The 26092-nt window shown below is 49.1% G+C and overlaps 5 protein-coding genes across 5 annotated transcripts; 2 read left to right on the top strand and 3 right to left on the bottom strand.

Annotated features, from left to right (window-relative positions):
* Window positions 1–7276: 7276 nt before the first annotated feature.
* Window positions 7277–10086, top strand: CGGC5_v015914 (Transcriptional activator protein acu-15; the record flags this gene model as incomplete). The annotated part of the gene is made up of 3 exons (XM_032033474.1): window positions 7277–7784; window positions 7854–8451; window positions 8505–10086. 3 exons carry the CDS (start codon window positions 7277–7279, stop codon window positions 10084–10086), a joined length of 2688 nt encoding a protein of 895 aa, XP_031887229.1.
* An 803-nt stretch (window positions 10087–10889) lies between these two features.
* On the bottom strand, window positions 10890–13643 carry CGGC5_v015913 (uncharacterized protein; the record flags this gene model as incomplete). The annotated part of the gene is made up of 2 exons (XM_066153345.1): window positions 10890–11144; window positions 11415–13643. The coding sequence occupies 2 exons, from the start codon at window positions 13641–13643 to the stop codon at window positions 10890–10892; spliced, it is 2484 nt and encodes an 827-aa protein (XP_066007212.1).
* Window positions 13644–20288: 6645 nt separating this feature from the next.
* CGGC5_v015912 (Phosphatidylglycerol phospholipase C) lies at window positions 20289–21525 on the bottom strand (the record flags this gene model as incomplete). The annotated part of the gene is made up of 4 exons (XM_032033471.2): window positions 20289–20813; window positions 20867–20971; window positions 21031–21413; window positions 21480–21525. 4 exons carry the CDS (start codon window positions 21523–21525, stop codon window positions 20289–20291), a joined length of 1059 nt encoding a protein of 352 aa, XP_031887233.2.
* An 871-nt stretch (window positions 21526–22396) lies between these two features.
* RTF1 (RNA polymerase-associated protein RTF1) lies at window positions 22397–24535 on the bottom strand (the record flags this gene model as incomplete). The annotated part of the gene is made up of 4 exons (XM_032033470.1): window positions 22397–23149; window positions 23199–23335; window positions 23384–24141; window positions 24342–24535. 4 exons carry the CDS (start codon window positions 24533–24535, stop codon window positions 22397–22399), a joined length of 1842 nt encoding a protein of 613 aa, XP_031887232.1.
* A 391-nt stretch (window positions 24536–24926) lies between these two features.
* CGGC5_v015910 (5-demethoxyubiquinone hydroxylase) lies at window positions 24927–25845 on the top strand (the record flags this gene model as incomplete). The annotated part of the gene is made up of 3 exons (XM_066153344.1): window positions 24927–25065; window positions 25112–25254; window positions 25312–25845. The coding sequence occupies 3 exons, from the start codon at window positions 24927–24929 to the stop codon at window positions 25843–25845; spliced, it is 816 nt and encodes a 271-aa protein (XP_066007242.1).
* Between the last annotated feature and the right edge of the window lie 247 nt (window positions 25846–26092).

Below are 26092 nucleotides of genomic sequence, written 5' to 3'. Positions count from 1 at the left end.
CATTGTAAGCCGTTACAGGCAAGGCGATTGGAGAGCGAGAATTTGCGTGGACGGCACGGAGTAATGCGAACGGCCTTATCCTGATCCCCCTGTAGACTTGTTCGAAACGATGCTGCTGTGCTGTCACTCCGACATCTTTTCGTCCATGGCGCATGGCACATGGGATAGTTCCAACACCGATCTCATTCCCGAGAGGTGATTGAAAAGGACATGGCGAGGACAATTCTCCGATTTACCCTGCGTCAAGCTGTTAACTCAACTTCTCTTTGGGGCCTCTTAAAATACACCCCCCCTTAATTACTGCCTACCCTAGATGTGGCGTAAACTCTGTGAGGAGCCTAGAAACCTAATATTAGTGATTACCTTAGCTAATATTACTATAGTAATATATACTACTAGTTATTATAAGAATTCTTAAGGTATCTAATTTTATATATAATACTACTAGCTAGATAATATATTAAGTATATATATTTTTACTATAGTAGTACTTACTTAGCTACTTTATTAATTGTTAATACAGGTATAAGCGTATTCAGGGGCGTGGTATATACGCCTATATAGTATAGGGTTATAGATGGGCTTATGTTATGATGAAATGAAATAATCCTAAGCATTTATAGGCATTTAATCGTATCGAGAATAATAAAGGAATTGATGCATTGTGATTACTCTTGTTGTTGTTGGCAGGTTGCATCCTCTAGTAGGGAAAAGTGAGGGGAAAGATAATCTGAAACGTAACCTACTAAACTGCTAATTACATAAGGTGCTTACGTAAGTATACGTATTACATAATCAATATTATAGTTATAAGTTGTAATAAATAGAGTATTTTTATATAAGGTTTTATACCTTAAATGTTATTAGTTTATTTTATATAGAATATTAAAGTAAGTTAAGCGTTATTATTACTCTTATATTATTATTATTATTATAAAAGAATGTTATATGTTAACATTAATAACTTATTTAAGCTTTATAAGAAAATATGTCTTTTACTTACCTATTTACTTACTTACTTATAATAGATTATATTAATCTTATTACTATTACTAACTATACTTATAGCTCTCCTCTTATTTCTAACGTTAAGTATAATAACTTTAAAGCTCTCTCTAAAACCTTATATACCTATACTTATACTAATAGTTATATTATAAATAGTTATTAAGTATTATAAGCTTAATAAGACCCTTACTTACTACTTTAAAGTAGTCTTTAAGTATAGTAAGGTATATATATATATAAGTTATATTACTACTTAAGAAGATTACTACTAAGAGACCTCCTTATAGCTAACTAAGTACCTTTTCTATTTTAGTACTATTAAGAATCCTAATAGCTTCTATTTTACTATACTAATTAATAACCTTATAACTAGCTATTATTTATAACTACTTATAAGTTAATACTACTAAGTTTACTTTTATTAAATATACAGTAGTTACTTAAAAATATAAAAAAAGAGATTATTTTACTATATACTATAAGTATCTAACCCTTTTAGATTATATTATACCTTTAATATATTGATAGTAATAAAAACCTTATAGTCTCTCACTATAATATTAATAATATTTTAACTTATTATTATACTACTTTCTTTAATAAATAAAAAGACCTCTCTTAAATAGCTCTTCCTCAAACTATAAAGGCCTAACTACTTCTTCTACTATAAGTAAGATTTATAGAAGTATATTACCTATCTTTTTATTTAACTTTAATCTTATATTAAACTTCTCTATGCGTACTTAAACTTTCTAATTATAAACTATATATATAAGACTAAGTTAAATTATATTAAATTAAATAGAGAATATTAACTATAGTTACTCTTTATATTAAGTTATTATTATATATTAAATATAATATATATTAATAAATACTTATATATATAAGTGTTTTCTTTATATTATAATAATATAATTTATAGTATTTATAGTATACTACTACTATATATAGTTATAATATATAGTATACTATAAGTTAAAGTTTAGTATTATAATATATTATATAGTATATAATACACTGTATAGTACTTATTAATACTCTAAATAAAAGTATAAAAGATTAAGTAACTTATTACTATATAAGTGAATAAGAAAAAAAATACTAAAAATAAATTAAGTATAAAAATTATATTATTATATTATTTACTTATAAGGTATAATATAGTTAGTAGTTTAGATTAATAAAGTTTTAAAGTTATTTTTAGCTTATACTAACTACTTTTAGTTTATATTAAACTTATACTTATATAAAGGCTAAAAAGGGGGTATATATTATAAACTATACTTACTTATTATATTTAAGTAATACTATAAACTACTAGGAATTCTACTTTTAGTAATTATGTTTACTTAATAAACGCTTTATACTTATTTTTCCTCTATATAAGGAGTATTTTAAAAACTTCTCTTTTTTAGCTTAAATTGTTATAATTAAAGCACCCTTAAGTTAAATAAACTAAAGGCTAGCCTTTTATGATTACTACTAATAGCTTTAATGCTATATAAACCTTAAAGCTAAAGCTTTAGTTAATAACTTATTTCTCTTTAAGCTAGAAGTTATTAAGAGTAAGAGCTACTTTTATAATATACCTAACTATAAGAAAAGCTATAGCGTTAATAGCACTCATTAAATCCTTATAGTAGTAGTAGTTAGTAAGTATATTAATTATAGAGATACTATTAGCTTAGCTACTACTTAAGCTACTATTTAAGCTACTACTAATACTAAGCTTAAGCTTATAGTTAACTTACTTTAATAATTAAGGTATTATTATTACTACTACTAGCTTTATTATTAGCTTTATTACTAGCCTTACTATTAGTATTGACTATACTAATAATACTAATAGTAAACCCTCTATTACTAGTTACTTTAATTATAGGCCTTAGCTTATAACACCTTAAAATACTAAATATTAACCTCTATAAGCTTAGTATAAAAGCTTTATAAACCTACTAATAATATAATAGCATTATATTAAAAAATAAAGATAAGATTTATAAAGAAGTAAATATTTAGCTTTATAGTAATAAGAGGCTTATAGTTAAAGTTAAAGCTATTAAGATATAAGTTAATAATATTAACTAAGACTACTAAGATAGCTAATATCTTATAGTTAGTACTATAATAAAAAGGAAAGTTATATAGAGTTAAGTAGTAGTAAGCTATAGTAATAATAAAAATAGCTACTAGTAATATTAATATTATTAAGTTATTAAATTAAGCTTTCTAGAAGTTCTAAAAAGCCTAAATTAATAGTTATTTTTATTCTTATTAACTTTTTTAATTAAAATTACAAAAAAGTTAGCTTTATTAAGTTATATTAACTACTATAATAAGAATGTAAATTATAAAAATTATATAAAATTAATCCCTAGCCTCTAATTAGCTAAATCTAAGTAACTAGGTTCTAGAGGCCTTCTTAGTAGTAAAATAATCGTTTAAGTAAGCTAGTAGCTAAAAATTCATTACTTAGCAGGTAGGCCACTAGTGCCAGCCCCTATAGCCTGTCTATGCCTCCTCTTGTGGCGCGAGAGGGTGGGCACTACTCTAGGGGGGGTGTGTTTTAAGAGGCCCCCTTCTCTTTGACAACCCGCGCGATGTCAGGGCCCAACTGATGACAGCAAGCCACAGTGCCGTTACCCGACGTCGTCGGCAGCCACACCCAAATGCGATGTCTCAGTGCAACAATGTCTTCCGATGTCCTCAATGAGGCACGAACGGAGACTTGGGGTCCAACTAACCCTCGTGGCCGTACCTACATTCAAAAGGAAGATCGACATTGCTTGGCCGCGTTCGGAACGGACCTCTCTTAGGATATATTCGACCCGCGATGCCGTGCAGCGAGAGCAATGTCCATGGGAGGAAGGTGGCATTTTGCCTGAAATCAAGCCTTCCCCAGAACGCTGTACAAAGTAAGAAACACTCGTGTTTTAGGCAGGGAGCCGCGGGGCAGCGACCATGCTGAGCTGTGGGAGGGCGAGATCCGCGGTGCACCCCTGGACCCTGTGCAGCTTGAAGGAGTGGATAGGTCTCGCCCTGTCCTTGCATGAAGGAGCTGCCACGCTGAAGCGCGGCAGTCTGCCTTGCATCGCAACAGGACGTCTCAACACAAATGGGATTTTCTGTTCCTAATGTGCCCGACTTTGCAGCTCAACGGATGACGGGTTTCGAAAGATGCATCTCCCCCGCGTCAGCGGAAGGCGGGTTTGGTGATACTGCCGCGCGCCAGTGCGTATCGCTCCAACGGTGGAGCTGGAGTCGAAGGATTGCGGGAGGAGAGCGTCATGCTCTCCTCGGTCGCCTGCGCTAGCTGACCTTGATCTACGGGGTATGGGGTAGTGTACGGGGTGCTGTTACTTGGCTGACTAGCTGTTGCTGCAGCGCAATTCCAACTGTCCTCTTGTCATTGTCTGAGGCGAACTTATTTGACATGACAGGATGTCTTAAATCATCCGATACCGATAATGGCCTCGTTTTGACTTTTCCGCAAATACCATTGCTCTGGGATGGGATTGTTTTGGGAGATTTGACGAGACATGTCCGCTTTCTTTCCGAATGTGGACCGAGAGTCTGTGTGAAGATGCCAGGGAGCAGCCTAGTTGGAGAAGGGAAGATGTCGGAGGCGGGCACGCGAGCATTTGGGGTAGAGTAGTTCGCCGTTCAGCCGAAGCCGGTTGGCCCGAGTGCGGAGCGGGATAGGATGTCGAGAATTGTGGCTTGGAGCTCCGGTAGGTGGTTATCACGGAGGACCACTTTGAGAGTAGAATGCGAGATGGTTGGCCTTTCGGACGGTCGACGGCAGTGTCGCATTCTTGGAACGGAAGTCGGTTTCAACGGTTTTCGTGTTAGAGCACACTATCGCAGAGGTGAGTGTTCATGAACTAAAGTCGGGCGGTGTGAATCGTCGGACATGGAACAAGATCAAAGAAACGACCGGACACTGTTGGCGATGAATGGTTGGCAGATCGTCGAAAGCTTCATCGTTCAGTAGCCCAAGCTTGACAGCTCTTGGGCCTAAGGAGTCCGTGACGAAAGAACGTTGTCAATTCCTCGATGACGAGCCATCATCAGATCCTGGAATGGCGACTTGTGTGTCGATCGCCAGAGTGCCGGCACTGGAGTCGCATTGAAGAAGTGCGTGTCTCGGAGAGTGTCATTGGATGCTCAGCCCTCGAACCGTGCGAGGACTATCACCGCCAACTATTGAGAGCAAGGTGGAAAGCGTTGATATCTGGCCAAAGAGCGGTAGAGGTTGCGTGGGCCAAGGCAGGCTCAGTTTGGTCAGGCGGCGGACAATTGGTGGCACCAGTGACAGAGCAGCGATCGTCCTCCGATCCGACATATCGCGAACTGGGGCCCCGGAACGAGTGTAACGATGTGCTGATGCGGTTGGTCCTCACCCTTTTTTTGCCCCAGATTTCTCCAGTCCCCCCGTCACGCCAACCCCAGCTTCTTGTCCAACCCTCCCCGAGGACACGAGTAGTACAGGGACGTAGGTGGCCCCTTCTCCAGTTTCCCGTGTTCCTATTCTTGCCGAGGGTTCGCTGCAGGCTCCCGTTTGCTTTTGTGCCTATTTCTTTGTTGCCGAAACTTTGCCTTGAACGGCGAAAACCTGGGGAAAACGGGGGTTCTGGAGGTGTGGGTGGGTTGGTTGAATCGACGCAGGGCCGCATGACTGGCTCTGGGCCGGTTGTTGGAAACAACAGTATCAAAGTGATTCTGGGGGTGGAGCCATTTTCGAGGGCCTAGAGCCTCTGAGAAGTCGTCCCGAGTATCGAGAAGGGTCTGGAGAGCTGGAGAGAGCCGGAAGGTCTGGAGAAGGAGGGTGAAATTGGCAGATAATTCCCCGCTTCCAGGGTCGAGTGGTGTCATGGCTGCGTTTGCTGGATGGGTTTTTTGCGTTTAGCGTCGTGGGTTGGGCCAGGGTAGCAGGCTGGTTGGCTGGGAGGTTTGGGGGTTGTTGTCTGGAAGCCATGTGTGAGAGAGCCCGCGTATCTCTTGCGTGTTGTCTAGTGTCTAAGGTTGTCCGTTAGACGAGGGGAAGAGGAGCAGAAGTAGGTGCAAGGTACGATGTGACTCGCGAGGTGGTGCAGCAACGTGCAGTTGGGAGGTGGAGTGAAGGGCATTTGGATCGTGGCGGAAGTGGTGTGGTGGTGATACTCTCTGCTGCTGCTGATGTGCTGCTGTCCTGCTGCTTCTGTGCCTCTGTCTGTACGTCCAGTCCAGTGTGAATGCGACGTCCCTGGTGGTGTCCTCCGGTGCAGGCTCGCTAAGGTCGAACTAGCGCAACGCAGCCTGGAGGTCGACGGCAGACCGGGCGATGTACTGTGGGTTCTAGGCGCCTTCTCGAGTACAATTACCTCGACGTGATTGGCTCCCCTCACCATGCTTAGCGTGTCGTCCCTTCCCACCCCGAGTTTCCCAACAGCAGCAACCAGCAGGACCCCAGGGCTGGTTCCCCCAGATTCACCTTCAGCGGGTCGCTCCTGCCCTTTCTTCTCCCAGTCCAGCGCCAGTCAAGGACAAGGCAATTGCTAGGCCGGTCCGGTGGTGGCCCCCAAGTGCCCTCCCACCCCAGTCCGTTCCGTTCCCAATCCCGGTACAGGCATTCATCATTTTCATTCCAATGAGGAATGAGTCGCTGTTTCTAAGTTTCCAGCCCTCACCCCGGTCGCTCGCTCCATCCAGCGGTCTCTCTCCCGTCCACCTCCCGGCCACGGGGTCTCTTTTAGGGACTCCACAGTCTCACGTCCCTCCCACTGTCGACTTCCACATCTTCTCCCTCTTTTTCCCTCACACACCCCAACATCCATCTTTCCTTTCCTCAACATCTCCAGTTCCTCCACTTGCCTCTGTCCGTTGCTTCCGAGTACCAGACTTGTGACCCTCTCCACTCTTGTCCTTTTTTGTTTCTTGCTTGGAAGATTGGGTTGTTCTCGCGGACCTGCTTTTCACCTGTGGCCCTTTCCGTGACTAAAAAAGATACCACCGTCTTATCTGCTATCGCAAACGCAAAATCGACCACGAAATTGACGACCGACTTTTGTTCTACGCCCACCTGGAAATCTGATTGCATGGGAATGGTTGAACCGCTTCACGCCTCGCGCCGAATCTGAACGTGTCCACGACCGATCGAGAACGGGAAATCGCCGAAGCCTCCGGGCTACACGTAAACCGCTACCGACACCAAACATAACGCATCGCATCCCTTGGTCCCCAACCAAAGTGAACTTGAAAGAAAAAGAGGAGGACAACCGCCAACATGCCCGGAATTTTGCCTATGAAGGTGATCAAGGTGGGCACCAGCTCCCAGAGCCGCATAGCCCAGGCCTGCGACCGGTGTCGAAGCAAGAAAATTCGCTGCGACGGTATCCGGCCAACATGCTCTCAATGCGCCAACGTCGGCTTCGAGTGTCGCACGAGCGACAAACTTAGCCGTCGCGCGTTTCCCAGAGGCTACACCGAGTCGCTCGAGGAGCGCGTGCGCCAGCTCGAGCTTGAAGTCAGGGAATTGAAAGATCTGTTGGACGAGAAGGACGAGAAGATTGACATGCTTTCGCGAATGCACGGAAACCACAGTAGCCACCGCAGTCCGTCCGCGGCCGCCGCGTCGGCACATTCGCCGGCCGGGTCGGCCACGGACGTGAGGGAAAAGTCGGCGTCACCGCCGAAGGAGGATACTTTCCGCGTCCAGGCGTCGCCGTTGCTTTTAGGCGTTGAGAACTCCGACTCGTACTTCATGGGCCCGTCCAGTGGCCGTGCCTTCATCGGTCCGTAACCCCCGCACCGATCCGAAGAGTCCAAGCGAAAGTGCCGTCAATGCTAACATGAGAAAATAGAGGCCTTCAAGCGCAAGATGCAAGAAAATGGGAAATCGTGCACAGATTTCAACCCCGAGGCTTTCCTCCACATTCAAGGATGCCATCCTCTGACGCCAAAGTCGCCAGACCAAGCTCTGAGAGTCCCGCCGCGCCTATTCTCGGATCGCTGCGTCAACGTCTACTTCCAGGAATGGGCACCGTTGTTCCCCGTGTTGCACAAGCCAACCTTCCTGCACATTTACGAGGAGTTTGTGTCAGACCCGGAAAAGGTCAAGAACAACCACAAGATTGCGCAGCTGTACCTTGTCTTCGGCATTGCTGCTCTCGGGAGCGACCAGCCTGACTACGACCAGATCGCTGTCTGCGAGCAACAATGGCAGCGTGCTGTTGAGGCCGTTCTCATGGAGAACACCATGGTGACCCTTCAATGTCTCGAGTTGGCCCTCTTGTACTGTATCGTCAGAGCGGATTACAAGCGCCTGCAGCACTACAAGGGCATCGCCGTGGGTCTGTCGCACCGCCTCGGTTTGCATCAGAGCCAGAAGCGCTTCTCATTTGGCGCCCTCACTATTGAGACACGCAAGAAGGTCTTCTGGACCCTCTATACTCTTGACTGGTGAGTATCCTCATCCTTGATCCTTTCTGTGTTACCTCCACTGACAACCGCAGCTTTTCTGGCGCTATTCTTGGCCTGCCAAAATTGCTCAAGGAAGACGACATCCATGCCGAATACCCATCAGACACGGACGATGAGTATGTCACTGAGAAGGGTTTCCAACCAACTTTGCCCGGAGAGTACACTCGCCTGTCCAGCGCGCTCGCTCTGTTCCGCTGCTGCCGCATCCTTGCGAAGGTTATGGAGAAGAACTACCCTGCAGCGACATCTCACGAGCTGTCACTGCAGCAAATGTCCGCCATGGAGGCCGAGCTCGATGAATGGTGCGAGTCGCTGCCCGCACACCTCAAGCTCAACTTCGTACAGGACAAGCCTTCAACCGATGTCACTGGAAGCCGATCGCCTCTTCTTGCCCTCGCTTACTACTACACGCGCACTCTTATCTACCGCCCGGCCGTCGGTTCCTCGCTCGGTCACAAGGCTGCGCCTGCGCTCCTTTCCATCGGCGAGTCAAGCAAGCACATTGTCCAGATCGTACAGCTTCTGGAGGAGCGCAACATGACCTTCTCGTTCTGCCTCAACAAGACAGACACACTTATGTTGTGCGGCATGACCCTGCTCTACCAGAGCTTCGAGTTGAAGCAGGATAGCAAGATGATGAAGGATGTCGAGCGCCTCGTTAACGGCGTCATAAAGATCCTCACGAAAGCCAAGGCACCAGGTTCTTTCGACCTGAAGCGCGTCGCCAGCATGCTCGTGAGGTTGGATGAGCCCGTCTCCGCTTCATCTCAACAAATTTCCGAGACTTCCATGCCTGCACCGCAAAGATCCTCACCTCCCGCGGCAGGGAACAGGAAGAAGTCTCCACAGCAAACCCTTGGCCGCCTCCCCAGTGCGGCCGCTAGTGAGAGCGATCTCATCCAGCAACAAGAGAAGATGCGTCGCATGACGATGCCCAGCATCCACAACCGCCCGGAACTCTACCGCTCTCGCTCGCGACCATCTTTCGACAACCTGCCCCAGCAACAACAGCACGACGTCTCCGCCGCCCGCCGAGAGCAACATCGGCTTTCGATGTCGCAGATTGCCAACCGCGTCAGAATGAGTGGAAAGCAGAATCTTGACTATCTCTCCCTCAGCAGTACGCCCAACGGTTCTTCCCCGCCATCGCCAACATCAGCGCGCCTTCAGCAACATCTGTTGGCAGCGGCTCACCAGACTCTATATAACTCGCAACAACCCCCGCAAAAGATCGCTGGTGTATCGACAACTGAGTGGGAAGCGTTGCTGGGTTCCATGGATGGAGGGCTGAATAACGTGTACGACGCCATCTACGGCGGTGGTGCTGGTATGCCGCCGATGAGCGAAACAACACCCGCGTCCACGAACCTGGACAGCTGGTCGCCAGACTCTTGGGACCTGGCGAGCTTCAACATTGGCGATTTCGGAACCAACCCTGCCCCGCCGCAAAGTGTGCTGAGCGTTAGTGAAGAGAGCTTGAGTTCAGGCGAGGATCTGGCGAGCGATCTGAACATGAGCGTCAGCAGCTTAGAGTACCGCAACGCGCTATTGGCGTCATGTTCAGGGAACAACGACGGACTATTTGAAGGATTAGATGTGAACTATGGGCTATGATCTGAGAAGGCTTGGTGAAACATAAGAGCGATGACGACCTTTTGAATGTAAACATTTAGTCAACGGCGTGAGGTTGATTTTCTGATGGGTTGGCTTTGGACAAATAGGTGGGGTATGGGTCTACTTAGGATAGCGGATGAGAATCTATGTTTTCATGACTGTGAGATCGAGCCTCCTCCTCTACACGTGCGTGACATGGTTATTTGTCTTTTATTGGTATTGTACTTCCATGGGTTCAGCGCATCACTCCACAGCCTCGCGTGAGGGCGAATTACGCTCTGCCAAAAGCCTGTTTGACAACCAACCTGCTCGACTCTTGATCGAAGTGTCTGAGATTCGATGTCTAGATGATCACGCCAGCCAGTTGGGCACTCTAGTTCGAATGGCGGGTTCAGAACGGCATTACCACTGGCGGACTCTTGTGACACACCCTGTTGCGCAACTCACAGGCTTGCTGGTGGGTGAGACAATTGATCGAATCGCACGTGCCTGGGGATTGCCTCAGGCTGGGTTGAAAATGCAGTACATTGAATAGTGTGAGCCACCGACAAAAAATCTAGGTGATCCTCTGACGGTACGTAGCGATTGGCCACAGAACCCTCCAACCATCAAAAGTCGGGTCCGTCGCCTGCGTCTCTAGAGCTTTCCTCTTCCTCCACCCTCCTTGCTCCTTTTAACCCTCAAGCTACGAAACGGCAACTAGTGTGAGACTAACATCCACGATTTCCTTTGCTTCTCTGGCATGTTGAATGAACTAAATGGATTGACTGAATGGTATTAGCAAGTACTGGGCCCTCTGCCTCCTATTCCGGATTGACTCGGCCCTGTGATGCTATGCTGCGTCTTTTCACCTCGGCGGCAGTACCTACATCGCTGGCACCACGGCTCTCGAAATCTTCTTGAAATGTACTCTCCACATTACCGGTACCAGTTCTCCTCAAGCTCCGCACAATTGCGCCCCAGCTCCATTTCTCGTCAGCCCGTTTAACCTCGTCTGTTGTTGGGTCTTCTACCTCATCCCCCACGCTGCTTCTCTCTTCTTCTTCCGCACTGCTTCTCTGTTCCGCTATTGTACTACCTCGCCGCATCTCTGTTGTACTGTTTCTCTGTTCGTGTACCGTATTGCCTCGTTGCCTCTCTGCTGTACTTTCTCGCTGTCTATCTGCCATACCATCTTCAACCCCTTGTGTACTTTTCTCGCTCTTTTCTCGAGGATTCTCATGCTTTTGCTGATTGGAATCTTTTGATGAAGAGCTTTTCAATCGTGCCATCAATATGAGTATTGTTGCCAGTATCACAAATCTTAATAATCTTGCATTGAAACCCACCCATGTTTCAGACAGTTCCTTCCTAGATCGAGGGGAGTCAATGAATTTGTACCCAGCCAATCCCAACAAAGTAATGGCCAGGGTTGAAATTGCAGTGAGAATCATGTTGACCAAGGTTGGTCCCGCGGGTGATCCGCTGGTACTAAAGATCCCAGTTGCGAATCCCAACGGAAGGAATACCACTGTGACGTACGTGAAGCGCTTGATATCCTCGGAGCGTCGTAGGTCCAGATCATTTCGCATGATGTCCAGGTAACTGCGCATAAGCTCGAGGTCTTTGGTCGTCGTTTCGATAGTATGTGAGACCTTGTTGTGGTAGATCTTGAGCGATTGCGCCGACTGGTCATTTAGTGATTTGCCTTTCAGGATGAAACTTCTGTAGCGACTTTCATCATTGGCGGACCACCGTGGCCTTTCTGCCTCCCGCATTTTTTGGCGGTTGAGCCAAAGGTCAACCGTCGCTAAGCTCTCGGTGATGTGCCCTTCGAATCTTCGTAAGCAGGTCTGAAACTCTTGAAATCGCTTGCTGGCAATCAGAAAGCCTTTGTAATCCAGTAGCTCGATCTTATCGTTCCCAGTTGACTTGGAGCCCCTTTGAGAGGCCTCGAACGACTTGCGCAGCGTATCTTTGCCATTTTCGAGGGTTTCATTCACCTTCTTCAGGATTTCTTCAGCTCTTGAGTTCATAGACATCAAAGCGGTATTGGATAGAGCGATTTCCATAACCTTGCGCTGCTTCATATTGACAAGAACCCTATCCCATTCATGAATTTTGACCTCGTTGTAACCATCGTCGTCGTCATCCGCATCGCTGCCATCGTCACTCCGGCTCTCATTTCCTTCGTCTTCGGCTGCTCCAGCATTGAGGTCTTTGGCAAGTCTTCCTTCTGGATCGGCATTCAACTGTCGACATGTCCAATAACGGTCGAAGAAATCGCCTTCGAAACGGAAGCTCATTGTGATCTTCTTGAGGCGAAATGGCTTCTCACCCTCTATAAGTGAAGGGAAGATGATATCGTTTTGATCACTCCAGCCCTCTATTTCTCGCCCATCTTCTTCCTGACTAGAGTAGCAAGTATGAAAGGACAAATGGAGTTCCGTGTGCCACATGTTCAACTCTGCCATGGTTTGGTCCAAGAAGAAGTTTTCAGACGACTGATGTCTGTTGAAGAAGGCTTCTAAGGCGTACTTTTCTCTCTTCTCCCCTTTTGAGATAGTCAAAAGACATAATCTGTTTTCAGATGGATGTGGTGACTGAAACATCCACCATCTCTTCTTCGCATTTTCGAGAGTTCTTCCACGGGCAATGATCCGGTGGATGTCTGCTTCTGTACTGATAGCCTCCATACTAGCGCTATCCACGAAATTGCTGTCCTTCAGGGATTTGGACATGCGATAATCGATCTTGAACCATGCTTGTCTCTCGTCGTTGGACGCTTTCTCCATACTGGCCTTCTGTTCGACCCCGGAATCTTCAGTATTGTGGTTACCCGAAATGCTAGCGCGGTCTTTGTCCACTTGCTCCGATTCATCCTCGCATTGGCTTTTGGGGACGAAGAATGGTGGCAGGTGATATAGCCACTCGTCTTGGAGATCCACTATGTTTTTTTCATCCACCATATCGTTGAATGGAAAGCTCCGTTTCATGGGATGTTTGACTGCGTATGCAACCTTTTTGACTCGCATATCTTGATCAGAAGGCTCTTTTATCGTAGTGTGAGCCTGGCTTGTAATCTGCATTTGGGATCGATGATCATTGAAGGTTTTGTTGGCTTCTTTTAACGAGCTTGTTGTGGACTCATCACCGGTCTCCAGCTCATCATTCAAATCAGAACAGTAGTTCCAGAGAATGTAAGGTATCTCGAATGTCTTCCCCCAGTACTGGTCCCGCGCAAGTTCTGAATCATACATAGTTGGCTCATGGTGTGTATCCATCTTTCCAGGGAAAATCCCATTGGCGGAGCAGCCACCGAGCAAAGCTGATATGGCTTGCTCGAACATTTCTTGCCTTGGTCGAAGATTCATAGACTTCTTGAGATACTGGTTCACTATGATGGCCAAAGCGAATCTAAGAGGGTCGTCCCAAGTCGTGTCGTCGTTGTTCTCATGGTACATCTGGCAGTCGATGACATTCTTCCACGTGTCAATCTGATCTTTCCAGACGTCAACATTCTGGGGATCTTTACTGCTGTTCTTCTTTCCTGGGTTGGCAAAAAGGCCTTGTTCCATGGCGCGAAAAAGAGCAGAATCTTTTGACCTCAGCAGAAACCTTGTGTAAGTTGGCGTTCGACGCACTGCGAGCATTCGCTTCTTAGAAAGAGGGTTTTCGGTGGTGAATCTCTTGAGTATGTTCTTTTGGACACATTCTGACGAATAATCCTTTGTCATTGGAAGATTGAGCCCAAGGCTTTCAGAAGACTTAATAGCTTGCCAAATCAATACGTGATCTGTCAGATAAAAGGTTCGTGTCGGTGCCGTGTCGAATCGAGGGAAGGTGTATGATCCCCGTTTATCGAGCTTTTTGAGAGTTTCAGTCCACTTCTTTGCGATGTTCTCGAGAGAACTTCTATGCAGAATTTCTTCGTTAAGGGACTTAGAAAAGTTGCCTGCCTTGATCAGCTGGAAGGGCGTATCTACAAGAGACTTTCCGGGCAGATATTCGTTACGCTTCCATCCCTTGATTTTGGTGCCGTCAACCCAGTAATGAGGGCAGAAGGGTTCTCCGGATGCGCTAGCCCTCTCAAAAAGCCATTTCATATGGCCTCGGCAGACGATCTGAATGCGTGTTTTCATAAGGCATATATAGGATGTGGCCGACTCTTTGTTACATTCGCAAGCTCGACCTTTTGAAGTCTCCGCGACATGATGAAAATCGAAATGTTTGAAGGCTAGAAGTAGAACTTGGAACGCGTAGCTATTTGCCGCAATGATCGTCAGTGCGTTGATCACTGTGCTAGGTTTTTGAACTCACAAACTCGCCGCTGTGGCTACGCGGTGGCCGTCAACATCGCCACATGTTAGAGCAACAGGAGGACTTTTCTCATCGAATTTATTCGGAACTGGAATACTGCAGACTGACAAGATATTCTCTAAGTTTCTTCTGAGAAGAAAGTCCAGTGTTGGGTTGTTTGCTAGGGGAGGGTATGAAGAAGGTATTAGCAGCCGATTTCTGATCTCAGTGACCATTTCCCATGAAGCTGGTGTGATACCCGGGCTGTCGCTGTTTGCTGTGTACTCAAGCCTATAAGCTAGAATGATCGTATGCGAGTGGTGGTCAGGCTGGGCTTCGGACACCGCTGATTTTCGTTGAATCGAGTAGAAATATCCTGAAGCGCCACGTCCACTCGCGTCGCATACAGACAGGTTGTGTACATAACGGTGGTCTTGGGTAAGCTCGTCGACTGGATCAAGCTCGTCGTTTGGAGCAGGCTCGTTGTCCCTGGCAGGCTCGTCGTCCTCGGTAGACTGGCGATCTTGAATAAACTGTGCGGGGATAGATTTGACGAATTCAAGGGAGGGTTGCCCAATAAGAGTTTTCTCTTCCAATGCCTGGATGGAAAGAATAGCTTTCTTGCTACCATTCTCGTGTTCTCGGATAAGACAGTTGCCTCGTATTCCATAAGCATAGAACTCTTCGTCGTGTGCCTCAGCTTGGTTGAATTCGTTGCCGCCGTCGGTGAAGTCAAGATTTCGAATGAGTAGATCGGGAGTGACTTCCAAGACGGGCTGTTCTATTTCTGGACCACCAATCGTTTGAAAGATTTGGTAAATTGTGCCTCCGGAAGCTATGTATTGAACCGTCAAATCGGCGCCTGAAGTCAACTTTCTGTGGAAGACTGGCCACCTATGATTAATCATGTCTTCGGTATAGGAACCCGAACACAATGAATCGATTCGTGGGCCAATTACATTGGAGGAGGCCGGCGTTTGGCTACATGAGAGAATCTCCCCCATACGTTCTTGCACTTGATACGGCGGCGGCATGCTTGGATGATCTACGCAAAAGCCTGTCATTTCCCCAGGGAAATGCCTAGAAATTCGCAATAGGCTCCCGGACGCGCTGACTGTGGCAGTGAGACCTTCATCCCCAAAAGAATAGTAACTTTTGCGCTTTCTACCATCTGCGGCCGACTGCTCTATAGTATCTGAGAGCTTTGTCGCTTGTTGTTTCACCATTGTAAAGGGTGCCCGATAGGGATTGGCGAGACTTGATGGGTTGATGTCGGCAATGCCCTGGCTAGAGCTTGAATGCAAGAAGCCAAATCCGAAAGGTTCCAGTCAGGAGCAGTGAACTCAGGCACTCTAGACTCTGATCAATTGAAAGAAAAGTTGGGAGCGGAGTGTGGTTATCTTTAAAGTGACCTTGATTCTGTACGGCGCCACATCATTCAATCTGGACTTGGCATTTGGACATTGAGACTGGATTTTGGAGGAGAAGAGAGTCCGGCGGCAGAGTCCGGCGGCATTGAATTTAAGGGTTGAAAGTAATGAGCTGACCCTGAAATCTCACAGCTGGCTGCATGGCAGCTGCAGCCTGATTTACTTTCTGAAGCAGGCCCATTTCGGCTCAGCTCGCGCCCAGGCAGATAAGCAAGGCAGATGATAAGTGGCAAGTCTCGCTTGTGTTCTCTCAAGTAGGATACTTCTCCCGTCATGATCTAGGATCTGCCATCAGGCGTGCGCATTTACCCACACCTACCATGAGTAAGATGGCAGTGGTTGGGAATCTCACTAATTTGGCTTCACAAGAATAAACTTAGGTCTTCATGTTCTTCTAGTATGGGTCTAAATTTTTTCAGTGGTCAGAATTATTTACTGTGAGGCAGATTATCTATTTCTCAGCCACTTGATCTTGACGACCTACATGACAAGGAAAGACTTGTGATGGCCTTGTGCTTAATCTCAAGGTGATACAAGAAGTCAGAGAGATGAAAAGTAAGGATGTGTACCATAAGTAGCTCTTAATTCTGTAAAACGTATGGGGGATGAGAGATGAAGCCGCTTGAGGGATGGAAAGTTTGCTGGTCCATGATGGTGGTACCTTAGTTCACTTGAGGATGCTCCCAATTGGAGGATCACTCCAACGTCAAATAGAGAACCTAGCATTCAGGAGGCTGTCTACAGCTTGCTCCGAGCCCATTAAGTTGTCTCCAGGAAGAAACGGGCAGTTTCGAGGCGGGTCAGCCCTCCAAATCTTCCGCATGCTACTGCTTCTACTGCATGCAGCAAGGTCTATGGAAAAATCAGGCACGATCCTTGAAAAGGTAAGCACTTGTGACCAGAGCGTGACTCAGTAACGTAACACAGAGAGCATATAGTTATCATGTCCAGTCATATCGGTTTTGAAATGCACGAAGACCGAACGGGTTACCTCACCAATCAACCAGGCCAGCTTGGCTTGGCAGATACTACGTCGCCAGCCTTGCCTGGATTGCCTTGACTGCAAGACACTTGATGTAACCCGAATGTCTATTTTGGTGTCATCTGCAAATGTGGAATGTGGTTCATAAAAGCAGGCTTGCCCTGCCTCACTTTCAAACTTGGACAGGTCATTGCGTGCTGGTTGTCGAGTTGAACTTTCAGGGAAACGTATGACCACAACACTCGAGATTGGAACTTCATCATGCCCTTCGTAATTTACAGAGCATCACCCGTTGAGGACACTGTAACTTCAACCGGTGAGCAAAGCTGGCCTTGCCGCGACTTCAACGGAAGTCCTCGAGCTAGGCCTTAGCTGCAGTGTAACTCCTGGCATGACTGCATAGAATATTGCATCCATTGGGGGCAATGAAAGAGAATGCAATGACCTACACGAATGGCTGATTGGCGCGTCATAAGGACATGTGAGATCGTAAAGGGGGGTACGGTAGGGTAGGGGGATGCCCACCTTCATCATGGTGGTGCTGGTATTTCTTTTGCCCGATCCTTTCTTTCGGAGGCAACGCGGCTGACTTATATTCACCGCTTGGAGCAACAGGAGACTATGGTGCCACTCTGCTCTCCCCTGTTGCTACTTCCTGCGTTTTTTCAACCAGGTTATGGTGAGAAGTAGTCAAGGCTGATAACGCGGAGAGAGGTAGCTGGACTACGAGGAACGGAGGCTAAGGGATAAGGTGTCAATGAGACCTCCGGCTGTCAGACCGTCATGAGTGACCTGGAAGAACCCTAGCATGGTCAAAGAACGCAGTGAATCATTGGTGCCGGAGATGTGATCGCAAGTTAGTACCGGGCGCCAGGTTATATCGATACATGTATCTGCGACACCCACTGACAGTTGGCTAGACACCTTCACGGGATAGCTGGGTGCAAATGGCGCTTCAGCACGAGCGGCCTGCAGGCTGGAAACAGGCCAGGCTGTGATGTGAGAAAAGGACCTCGCATACAACCTGGCCAATGAGATACACCATCGAAGCAGGCTGCGTCGTGCGTAGCTCGTCAGCTGAATATGGACGCCATACCTTGCCGCAGATAGACTCTGAGAAGCGACAGTTGTGTTGGACTTTGGGTAAGGGGAGCAGTTGTGCTGCCACAGTAAATAGACGTGTGCATGCCTTCCACGGAGTGCGCTAAATTCACTGAATTGTGACAAGGATTAAATATGATGCTGCGAATACGAAGCTGGGAATTATGTACAAGCATGGTCATACCAAGATCTTGGCCGGACGCCTCCTGTCCAAGCGGAGATACTATTGCCATAGTTGTGTATTCTTTGTCACCTTTTGCACCGAGTAAAGGTGCGCCTCCAGGCGGCAAACTGCGAAGGAAAATTTAGAAGGGAAGAAGGAAACGTGACAGTCATGACCAACCATCCAGCATCGATACCATCCAGAACACTCGCTTTAAAAGACGATTGAACCGTTGATTTTACTTATGGTTCGGAATACTGCCCAGAGTTATCTTAGATATAAGACTCGTGATTCCAGTTCTCCATCAGGTTGGAGTAGCAGATCAACCACTTTGAGCGATGAGTCTGTGCCTTGAGCCGCATGTCCTTCAGCCTGACGCCCTCGTAACGCGCAGCATAGAACCAAGTATCCAGGCATTCGATTGGCAATTTGACGCGACCTCGGTACTCCTCCCCATCAGACACAGTCGTGTCTGCTAAGGCAGGCTTCCAGCCGGCATCATATGCCTAGAAAGTCTCAGCAGAGGGGCCGTCGGGGTATCTCGAAGGTTCTCAGGGATGTATTCGTCGTCGATCACGATGAAGGTGTTTCGCAGGATGCCTGGGGATGATAGCGACTCTCTGAAGTCATCTAAATGTCTGCAAAATCGTTAGGAGAATTGCCAATCCGACAGAAAACGTGATGAGAAAACGATCAAGATAAAAGACTTACCGTCGCAGAGCGTCGTCTCCAGGTAAGTCTTCAGATATGAGCCCAGTGGCCCAGGGATTCGCTCATAGACGCCTCAAAGGAGATTCTTCCCCGGCGCAATGAATAGAATGCAACAGTGCGTATTAACGAGAACGTTCTCCCTGGACAGATTGCGGGATTCGTCGTGAGTTCTCTTGGATTGCGTCCCATGTTTCATCCCAAATGTGACTGTATTTCCGCTTGACCTCCTTGCTTCCATAAAAGACGAAGCTTCAAGGTTGCTGAGCATCGGCGATCTGGCGAACCCAGGTAGGAGGCGGGTGGGAGATCCGATTTCAGATTGCGTTGATAGCATTGACCTCGTCTCTCTCCATTTGGACAAGCTCATCTGGTGATATACGCTCGAGCTGTTGGATGATCAACCTGGCGTTTCTTCGGGCTGCCCTTTGGTCTCCGCTACGAACTATTTCCTTCGCGGGCGCGACTGGCGTTTGTAGGTCTTCTTCCCGTAACCGTGCGTCGTATATATCTTGCACAGAGATGATTAACTTGAAAACATCCAACAGAGGGGGCAGGCGGCCATCATCCGGCTTTATGGCGACTGCTACCAGGTGGGCATAGGAGCTAAACGCGCTGTTGGTGATAATTTTGACAAAGGCTTCCTCGTCAAAGGGGTAAGCGGCTTGACCCAGCACGGCCCTGCGCAGCGTTGGCTGGCGAAGGACTTCGTCGAGGCCTTTGAGCATGTTATGGCCACGAGGTCACGTCCTGCAATAATCCGCTCGCGTGCCAACATAACCTGCTCCCTCCTTTTTTCATAGAGAAGTCGTTTACGCTCCTCAGATAATGGGGGAAACATAATTGCTGGAAGGTCGATGGGTATGGACGGTATACTGTGGTGTTTTAGGTAAGTTTAACCCACTGGGCGTGTACTTCTCCACAGACAGGGCATGCCAGATATGTAGCCTGGCAGGTGACACGTCGTCAGTCTTGTCTCTCGAGGCATAAAGAGTCCAGGTCGTGGTGATTCTTGATCGTCAGGTGTTTATGGCTTCCGCTTTGGATGTAAATCGGATGACTGGTCCTAACTCCCATGCGTCAGCATCAGTTGAAATTCTAGTGAAAGGTAGCGATGAACAGCCTGACCAGGCTGCATGGAATTCAGAGCGCGCATAGCAGGCGATGATCAGCCCCGACGACAGCTTCAATGAGGGTGAGTCGCAAGCTCGTTCTCAGAGTACCACACATCTGAAGATGTGGAACGGAATAGAGCTCAGGCGATGAGACAAAATGAACAGTACGATGAACATGCTGGGCTGTATGGAATTTTCTTGCTTGCGGTGCAACCTATATTGATTGGAGATGCTTCCTGATATTCAGGCAGTGGGCATGAACCGATCATCCAGCATCCATCTCAGCAAGCGAGTCTATTCGTCCTCCAGTCTATGAACCTTTTCGCACTCGATACAGATCAAAGACATTACAGCCATCGCACAAGCACACCCTGTCTATAGCACACCTCTATATCTCGGCATCTGACGTGGAAAGCGAGCGAATATCACAACCGCAAAGCCTTCGCCGCCTTCGGCCCCGGTCCCACAACCCCGAACCTCGCCACAATCATCAACACAGGCGTAAAGATGGCGACCAGAACCTGGATGAAGACAATCTCAGCATATAGCTTAACCGTCCTCTTCAAGCCCTGATCCTTCCTCTCGCTCTTCATCTGCTCCAACCGTGAACCTCCCTCCTTCGCCGCCGCGGCTGAGCCCTCTTCACCCTCCCACCTTCTGCATACCTCAAGGAACGCTTCGGGCTCGTCCGTGATGACGCCGTCCACGCCCTGCGCGATGCTCCACTCCATCCACTCCTCCTCGTTGACAGTCCACACAAACAGCCGGCGGTCATGCGCCTTGAGCACGCGCATGAAGGCCTTGCCCATGGGCCCGACGAGTGATTTTTGAAACATGTTGAAGGAGAGAAACTCTTGCGGCAGGAACTTGCGGGCGAAGATCGGGGACCAGGAAATGAGGGCGACGGGGTACGTGGGGACGTAGGTCGTGCAGTGGTTGATGTACGGTTGCTGGCGCGCAGTGTCAGTATGGGGATCCCAGCGGATGTTGAGAGGATACGTACGTTCCAGCACCCGAATATGATCCTTTTGTTCCACGGCACAGGACCCGGCGTCGATGCCAGGACCTGCGCAACGCAACTCAACAGCGCCGGCGCGGGGTCATCAGTCTGCAGCACGCATCAGCCTTCATCATCCCCCCTCTTCAGACAGCGCCACCAGAACCCACCTTGATATCAAGCAAAACCCAAACGCTCTCCCTCTCCTTCCCCCCCTCGGCCAGAAACTCCAACAAATCGCTCAACCGCGGCATCCTCTGCCTCGGCTCGCGTATCGTCTCGAGCGAGCTGACATACTCCCACTCGCACTCGTTGATCTTCTTGTCGACGCCGAAACACCGCTTCAGCGTGCCGTCGTGCGAGAGCACCACGACGCCGTCCTTGGTCAGGTGCAGATCCGTCTCGAGGGCGTGCGCGCCGGCGTCGAGCGCCGCGCGGAAGGCGAGGAGCGTGTTCTCGGGGTAGAGGGCTTTGTAACCGCGGTGCGCGATCGCCTGCGGGAGCGTTGTCGCGGGGGAGGAGGAGGGGCGTTGCAGGGCGCGGGTGAATTGGGCTGCGCACGAGGTTGGTTCGTTAGCCTTGTAGAACGAGAAGAGAGGTAGGTAGGTGGTGGAAGTACCAGATGGAATGCCCTCTGAGAGGAGCGGTTTCGTTTCTGAAACCATGGCGATGTATCTCTTGCTTATATCTGCAGAATCTAGATGGTGTTTATATGGTATGCTGATCATAGCTCAATAACTTCTATCGTCGAGTCGGGAGCACCGTAGCCGTCGGGGAATCGACAATCGCAACGGCCAGCGCTGAAGGGGGATGAGGAGACAGATAAGTGTATGATGTAGTGTATTAAATCTATAATAAGAAACACAAGGAGACACCTTCAGATCATGATCGGGATATTCATCGTCAGGAGGAATAAAGCAGCCTAGGCCCGTTTGTCGTCGGTGGAATTGAAGAGCCCGTACCGCTCGCGGTAGTCGCCTGCGTCGGGTGATGGCGATTGACAGAGCTTAAGACCGCGCGGTGTGGGGATTGGATTGTTGGAACACAAGCCTCGGGATGAATGCGGCGCCAACTGAAGACGGGGAAGCCCACGTGCTGCTGGGAGTGGGGTGGAGCCAACCAAGCTTGGGCTGAAGCTGCAGGAAGCTGGAGCGGACTTTGCAGCAGCAGCTTGCGACCCCGCGGGATCCAATCGGCCGCAACGGCACGGGAAATGCTGGTCGGGCTTCCCAGTTGCTTAAATCCGTCTCCGCTGCGGCGTGCAGTAGCGCCGTCTACGGGAGGTCACGTATGTAATCGCATTGCGTACATCATCGTATCGAGTCTGAGTAACGGTGGTGTGAAAGCATGTGTATTCATTGATTCCCGCTTTTAACCGTATGGTCTCTATTCTACAATTCCTTGCGCTGGAGGGAGGAGCCTAATGATGTGCTATAAGTTTACTTATGGATGTATCCCTTTGAATAGCTAATAGGCTGAGGCCCCGACGTGAAATAACCCAATGTGTTGATGTGCCAATCAATGCCAATTTTATATCTAGTCGATCTCGACATCGATATCGAGGTCCAAAGCTCCGATGATGTCGTCATCCATAAGAGGTTTGTGAATGGTGGGAATGCCCTTCTTCTCCTGGTTCGCGGCCTGCAGCTTGGCCAGATGGGGCAGCAGGGATCCTGACTTCTGCGCTCCAAGTTGAGGCGTGCCATTGGCCGGGGTACTTGCGTTGCTGCCGTTCGTGCTGGAAGGCTTCTTGACGCCGTCTTTGACGTCGTGGATGAACTTGGCCTTGGTACGTAGACGCCGTGACAGGTCGTTCTTGATGTCTTCGCCTCTCTCCAGCGCGGCCTCGAGCTTGCGCGCCTCGGCCTTCTCTTTGAGCTGCGCCTTGCGGACATTTTCCGCGTTCTGCAGTCGGCGTTGACGGTTGATGTTGGCGAGGCGGTCCTGCTGGGAGGTCGCGCTGGGCTTGGATTGGCTGTCGCTGAGGCTGGTCTTGAATGCGAGAACGTTGGTCTTGAGATCGTCGAGTTGTTCTTGAAGATCTTCCGCTTTCCTGGTGTTGCCCTGAGCCCGAGCAATGTCGATGTCCTGCGCGAGACGCTCGCGGATCTTCGGGTCGAACTTCTTGCGGAGAGCGGACTTGCGCTGGATGCGCTCGTCGATTTCTGTGGTTGTGAGGTGGTAGTTGACGAGGTGGTTAATGTCGTCAATCTTGTCGAGGAGTGTTTGCTTCTTCGGCATGTTGAGACCATCTGCTTGGATGACCTTCTCGTAACGGTTGTACTCGCGCTAAGACCATTAGATTGTGCAATTACTTGCGGAGCCATTGCAAACGTACCTCTGTGAACGGCCTATCGGACAGGAAGATGAAGGGAAATGGTCTCTCCGCCTTGCCGTGCGCAGCCAAGACGTACTGGTCAGTCACGAATGAGCCACCTGGGCCGGTCATGGCGTACGGCTTGCCCACAGTGATGGCTGTAAATGTCAGAAAAAGGGCTCGTCCATCAGAAGCGACCAGCATACCTTGGATGCGCGCCATGCGATACTCGTCCGCACCAGTCTTTGGGTCGGGCCCCAGACTAATGCGAACATAGCAACCGATCATTGCGGACTCAAAGCCGGGATTGAAGCAATACTCCGCAAACCGACTCTTGCCCACACGAATCCGCTCAAAGTCGCGCATGTCAGGCGGCGGCAACTCGCGCGCCACGATCTCGTCCTCGGGCGACCTCGTCTTGCGACGACGGCGGTTGCGCTCGTCGTAGTCGTCCTCGCCGTCGCTCTCGTCGCGGCCACCGTAATCGTCGTCGCGCGGAGACTGGTTGCCCCTCTGGCGATCCTCTTCCCTCCTACGAGCACGATCGCTCTTCTCCGCGCGGGCGCGACGCAGCGTATCTATCGCCGACGTCTTACCATCCGTGCGAGGACGCGATGTCTTACGCGCGCCATCCTCCAGATCAGCGGCGTCCGCGCTGCGCTTCTTCAGCTTCTGCTTCTTCTCCTCGTTCTCCCTCTCGCCGACGAGCTGGCGCAGCATGCGGTTCTGTCGGTGGCGCTCGATCTCGGCCTGGCGTTCTGCCAGCAGTGACTCCCTCTCAACCTCGCGCATCGCCATCACCTGCTCCTTCTCGGCAGCGCTCCTAAACATTCCGTCGACGGGGTACTTATCCTCTTCGTCGTCGTCGTGGGCGCCGGCGCGGCCGCTGTGCTGCTCGGCTTCGGAGTCGGACTCGTCCATTGCGGCCGACCCTATCGAGTTCGGGCTGCCGATCGCGGATGATCTGAGGCGCATTGTTAGTGATGTGATGAACAGATAATCCGAGATGAGGATGATATAGCAAAAGAGATTGCGCAAAAATGGCGCGCAGATGCCAGGTTTGACAGGCAGTGGAGGGCTGTTTGGAGGTGAGGGTGGTTGACAGCAGGTGAAAAAGCCATTCAAATGTGACCAGACCAGATCCTCAAGGTGGAAGAAACTTACGCCTCGCCTTCTTCTTCCGAATCCTCCCCTCCTGTGCGCTTCTTCACCTTCTTTGCCACTGATTTCTTTGCTGCTGCCTTAGGGGGAGGTGATGCGGACGGCGCCCTGCTCTCGGCCTCTGACATCACTTCCTCCTCATCTGAGGACTCTCCACCTCCGGCAAGAGCCAAAAGCTCATCGTCAATGTCGGCCATTGTGCGTTGTGGAAGGAACTCGATTAGGGGGAACAAAGGCGACTTCGACGGCTTCGAAGGGTTTCTCGAGAGATCGCGACGGAACCTGGTCGTCGACGCGACTAGGTAACGATACTGTTGTGCTCTGAGATATTGCGATATATTCGGTGGGAGCGGCGCGGGTTCGATGGAAGGAAAGCAACAGACTGGCGCAAACGGGCGATTGGCGATGTTGGTGAGGTGGGAAGAAGAGCTTGAAAGTCTGGCTCCTATTCACTGCCTTCCAGGTCGGGACACTGTCGTCTACAGCTCGCGTCTGATTGGCCAATATTATGTCATACAGCTGCACAGAATAATGGGCCGTCGGAGCATCGGCCGCTTCCCATCCGATCTGGCGTGACGTCAACCAATCATGGCGCGCAGTGTGCTCGGCATCCGCCGGGCTAAATCATTCGATATCATTGACAGCTTCATTTGCGACTGGACTTCGGCCGAGTGCATGCTCCGAGCTGGGGCTGACATTGTCACTTCACAACCACACAATGGCGTCTGTACGAACGTTTTGGAGGCCCTGCAGCGGCATAGCAAGGCGAACAGCGCACCATGCGCATGCGCCGGCTCTGTGCATTTCGCAGCGGCAGCTTTCGACGACGCCCAGGTCGCAGGCTGAAGCAACCAGCCAAGATCGCCCACGTCGCAAGCCCTTGACCCAGGAGCAGAAGGACTTTCTGTCCTCAGCTGTGCGTCACTGAGTCTCTCATTCGTCTTCAGAACCATTACTGACACATGCGAAACAGCTCCGGGTAAACCAGGCTGGAGAACTCGCAGCGACGCTCATTTACACCGCCCAAACCCCACCACTCGTAAATCGACACCCTCACCTCCGACCCTTGATAGCGCACATGTACGACCAAGAGGAGGGGCATCTTAAGACCTTCAACTCTCTTATCCACAAGCATCGTATACGCCCGACTGCCCTGTATCCCGTGTGGCAGGTCATGGCTACTGGTCTGGGCTGGGGTACGGCTGTGATGGGTCGCGAGGCAGCCATGGCCTGCACGGAGGCTGTTGAGACTGAGATTGGCGACCACTACAACAACCAGATCCGAACTCTGTTAGAGATGGTCAGTGAGTGGGAGGCGGAGGGGTACGAAGTTGGCCCCGAATTTTCGGAGCTCATCAAGACGCTGCGGAGGATCAGAGACGAAGAACTTGAGCACCTCGACCATGCTGTCGAACATGACGCCAAGAAGGCCGAGCCGCATTGGCTGCTGACTGGCGTCATTCGCGCGGGCTGCAGAGGGGCCATTTGGGTCAGCGAAAGAGTATAAAGTCTGTAGTGTAAGAATGTGTATAATACATGTAAAAGAACAAGAGGCCAAAGCCGGGAAAAGCGGTAAAAGAAAGAAAAAAAAGTAACCGAGACCAAAACGCCAATTGTCCACCCTCCGACTCCGTTTTTTGCACACGTTTCCCTGGTGTCTCCATCTTGAATGGCGTTTCCGTCGTCTCTTTTTCTATCGTCTGTAACGGACCCTGAGTTTTGCTTCTGTCGTCGGTAAGGCACGTCTAGCCAAT

The sequence above is a fragment of the Colletotrichum fructicola genome, assembly GCF_000319635.2.
Source record: "Colletotrichum fructicola Nara gc5 chromosome Unknown KSG_Nara_v1_contig10, whole genome shotgun sequence".
Taxonomy (NCBI): domain Eukaryota; kingdom Fungi; phylum Ascomycota; class Sordariomycetes; order Glomerellales; family Glomerellaceae; genus Colletotrichum; species Colletotrichum fructicola.
This window is presented reverse-complemented; position numbering and strand designations above follow the sequence as displayed.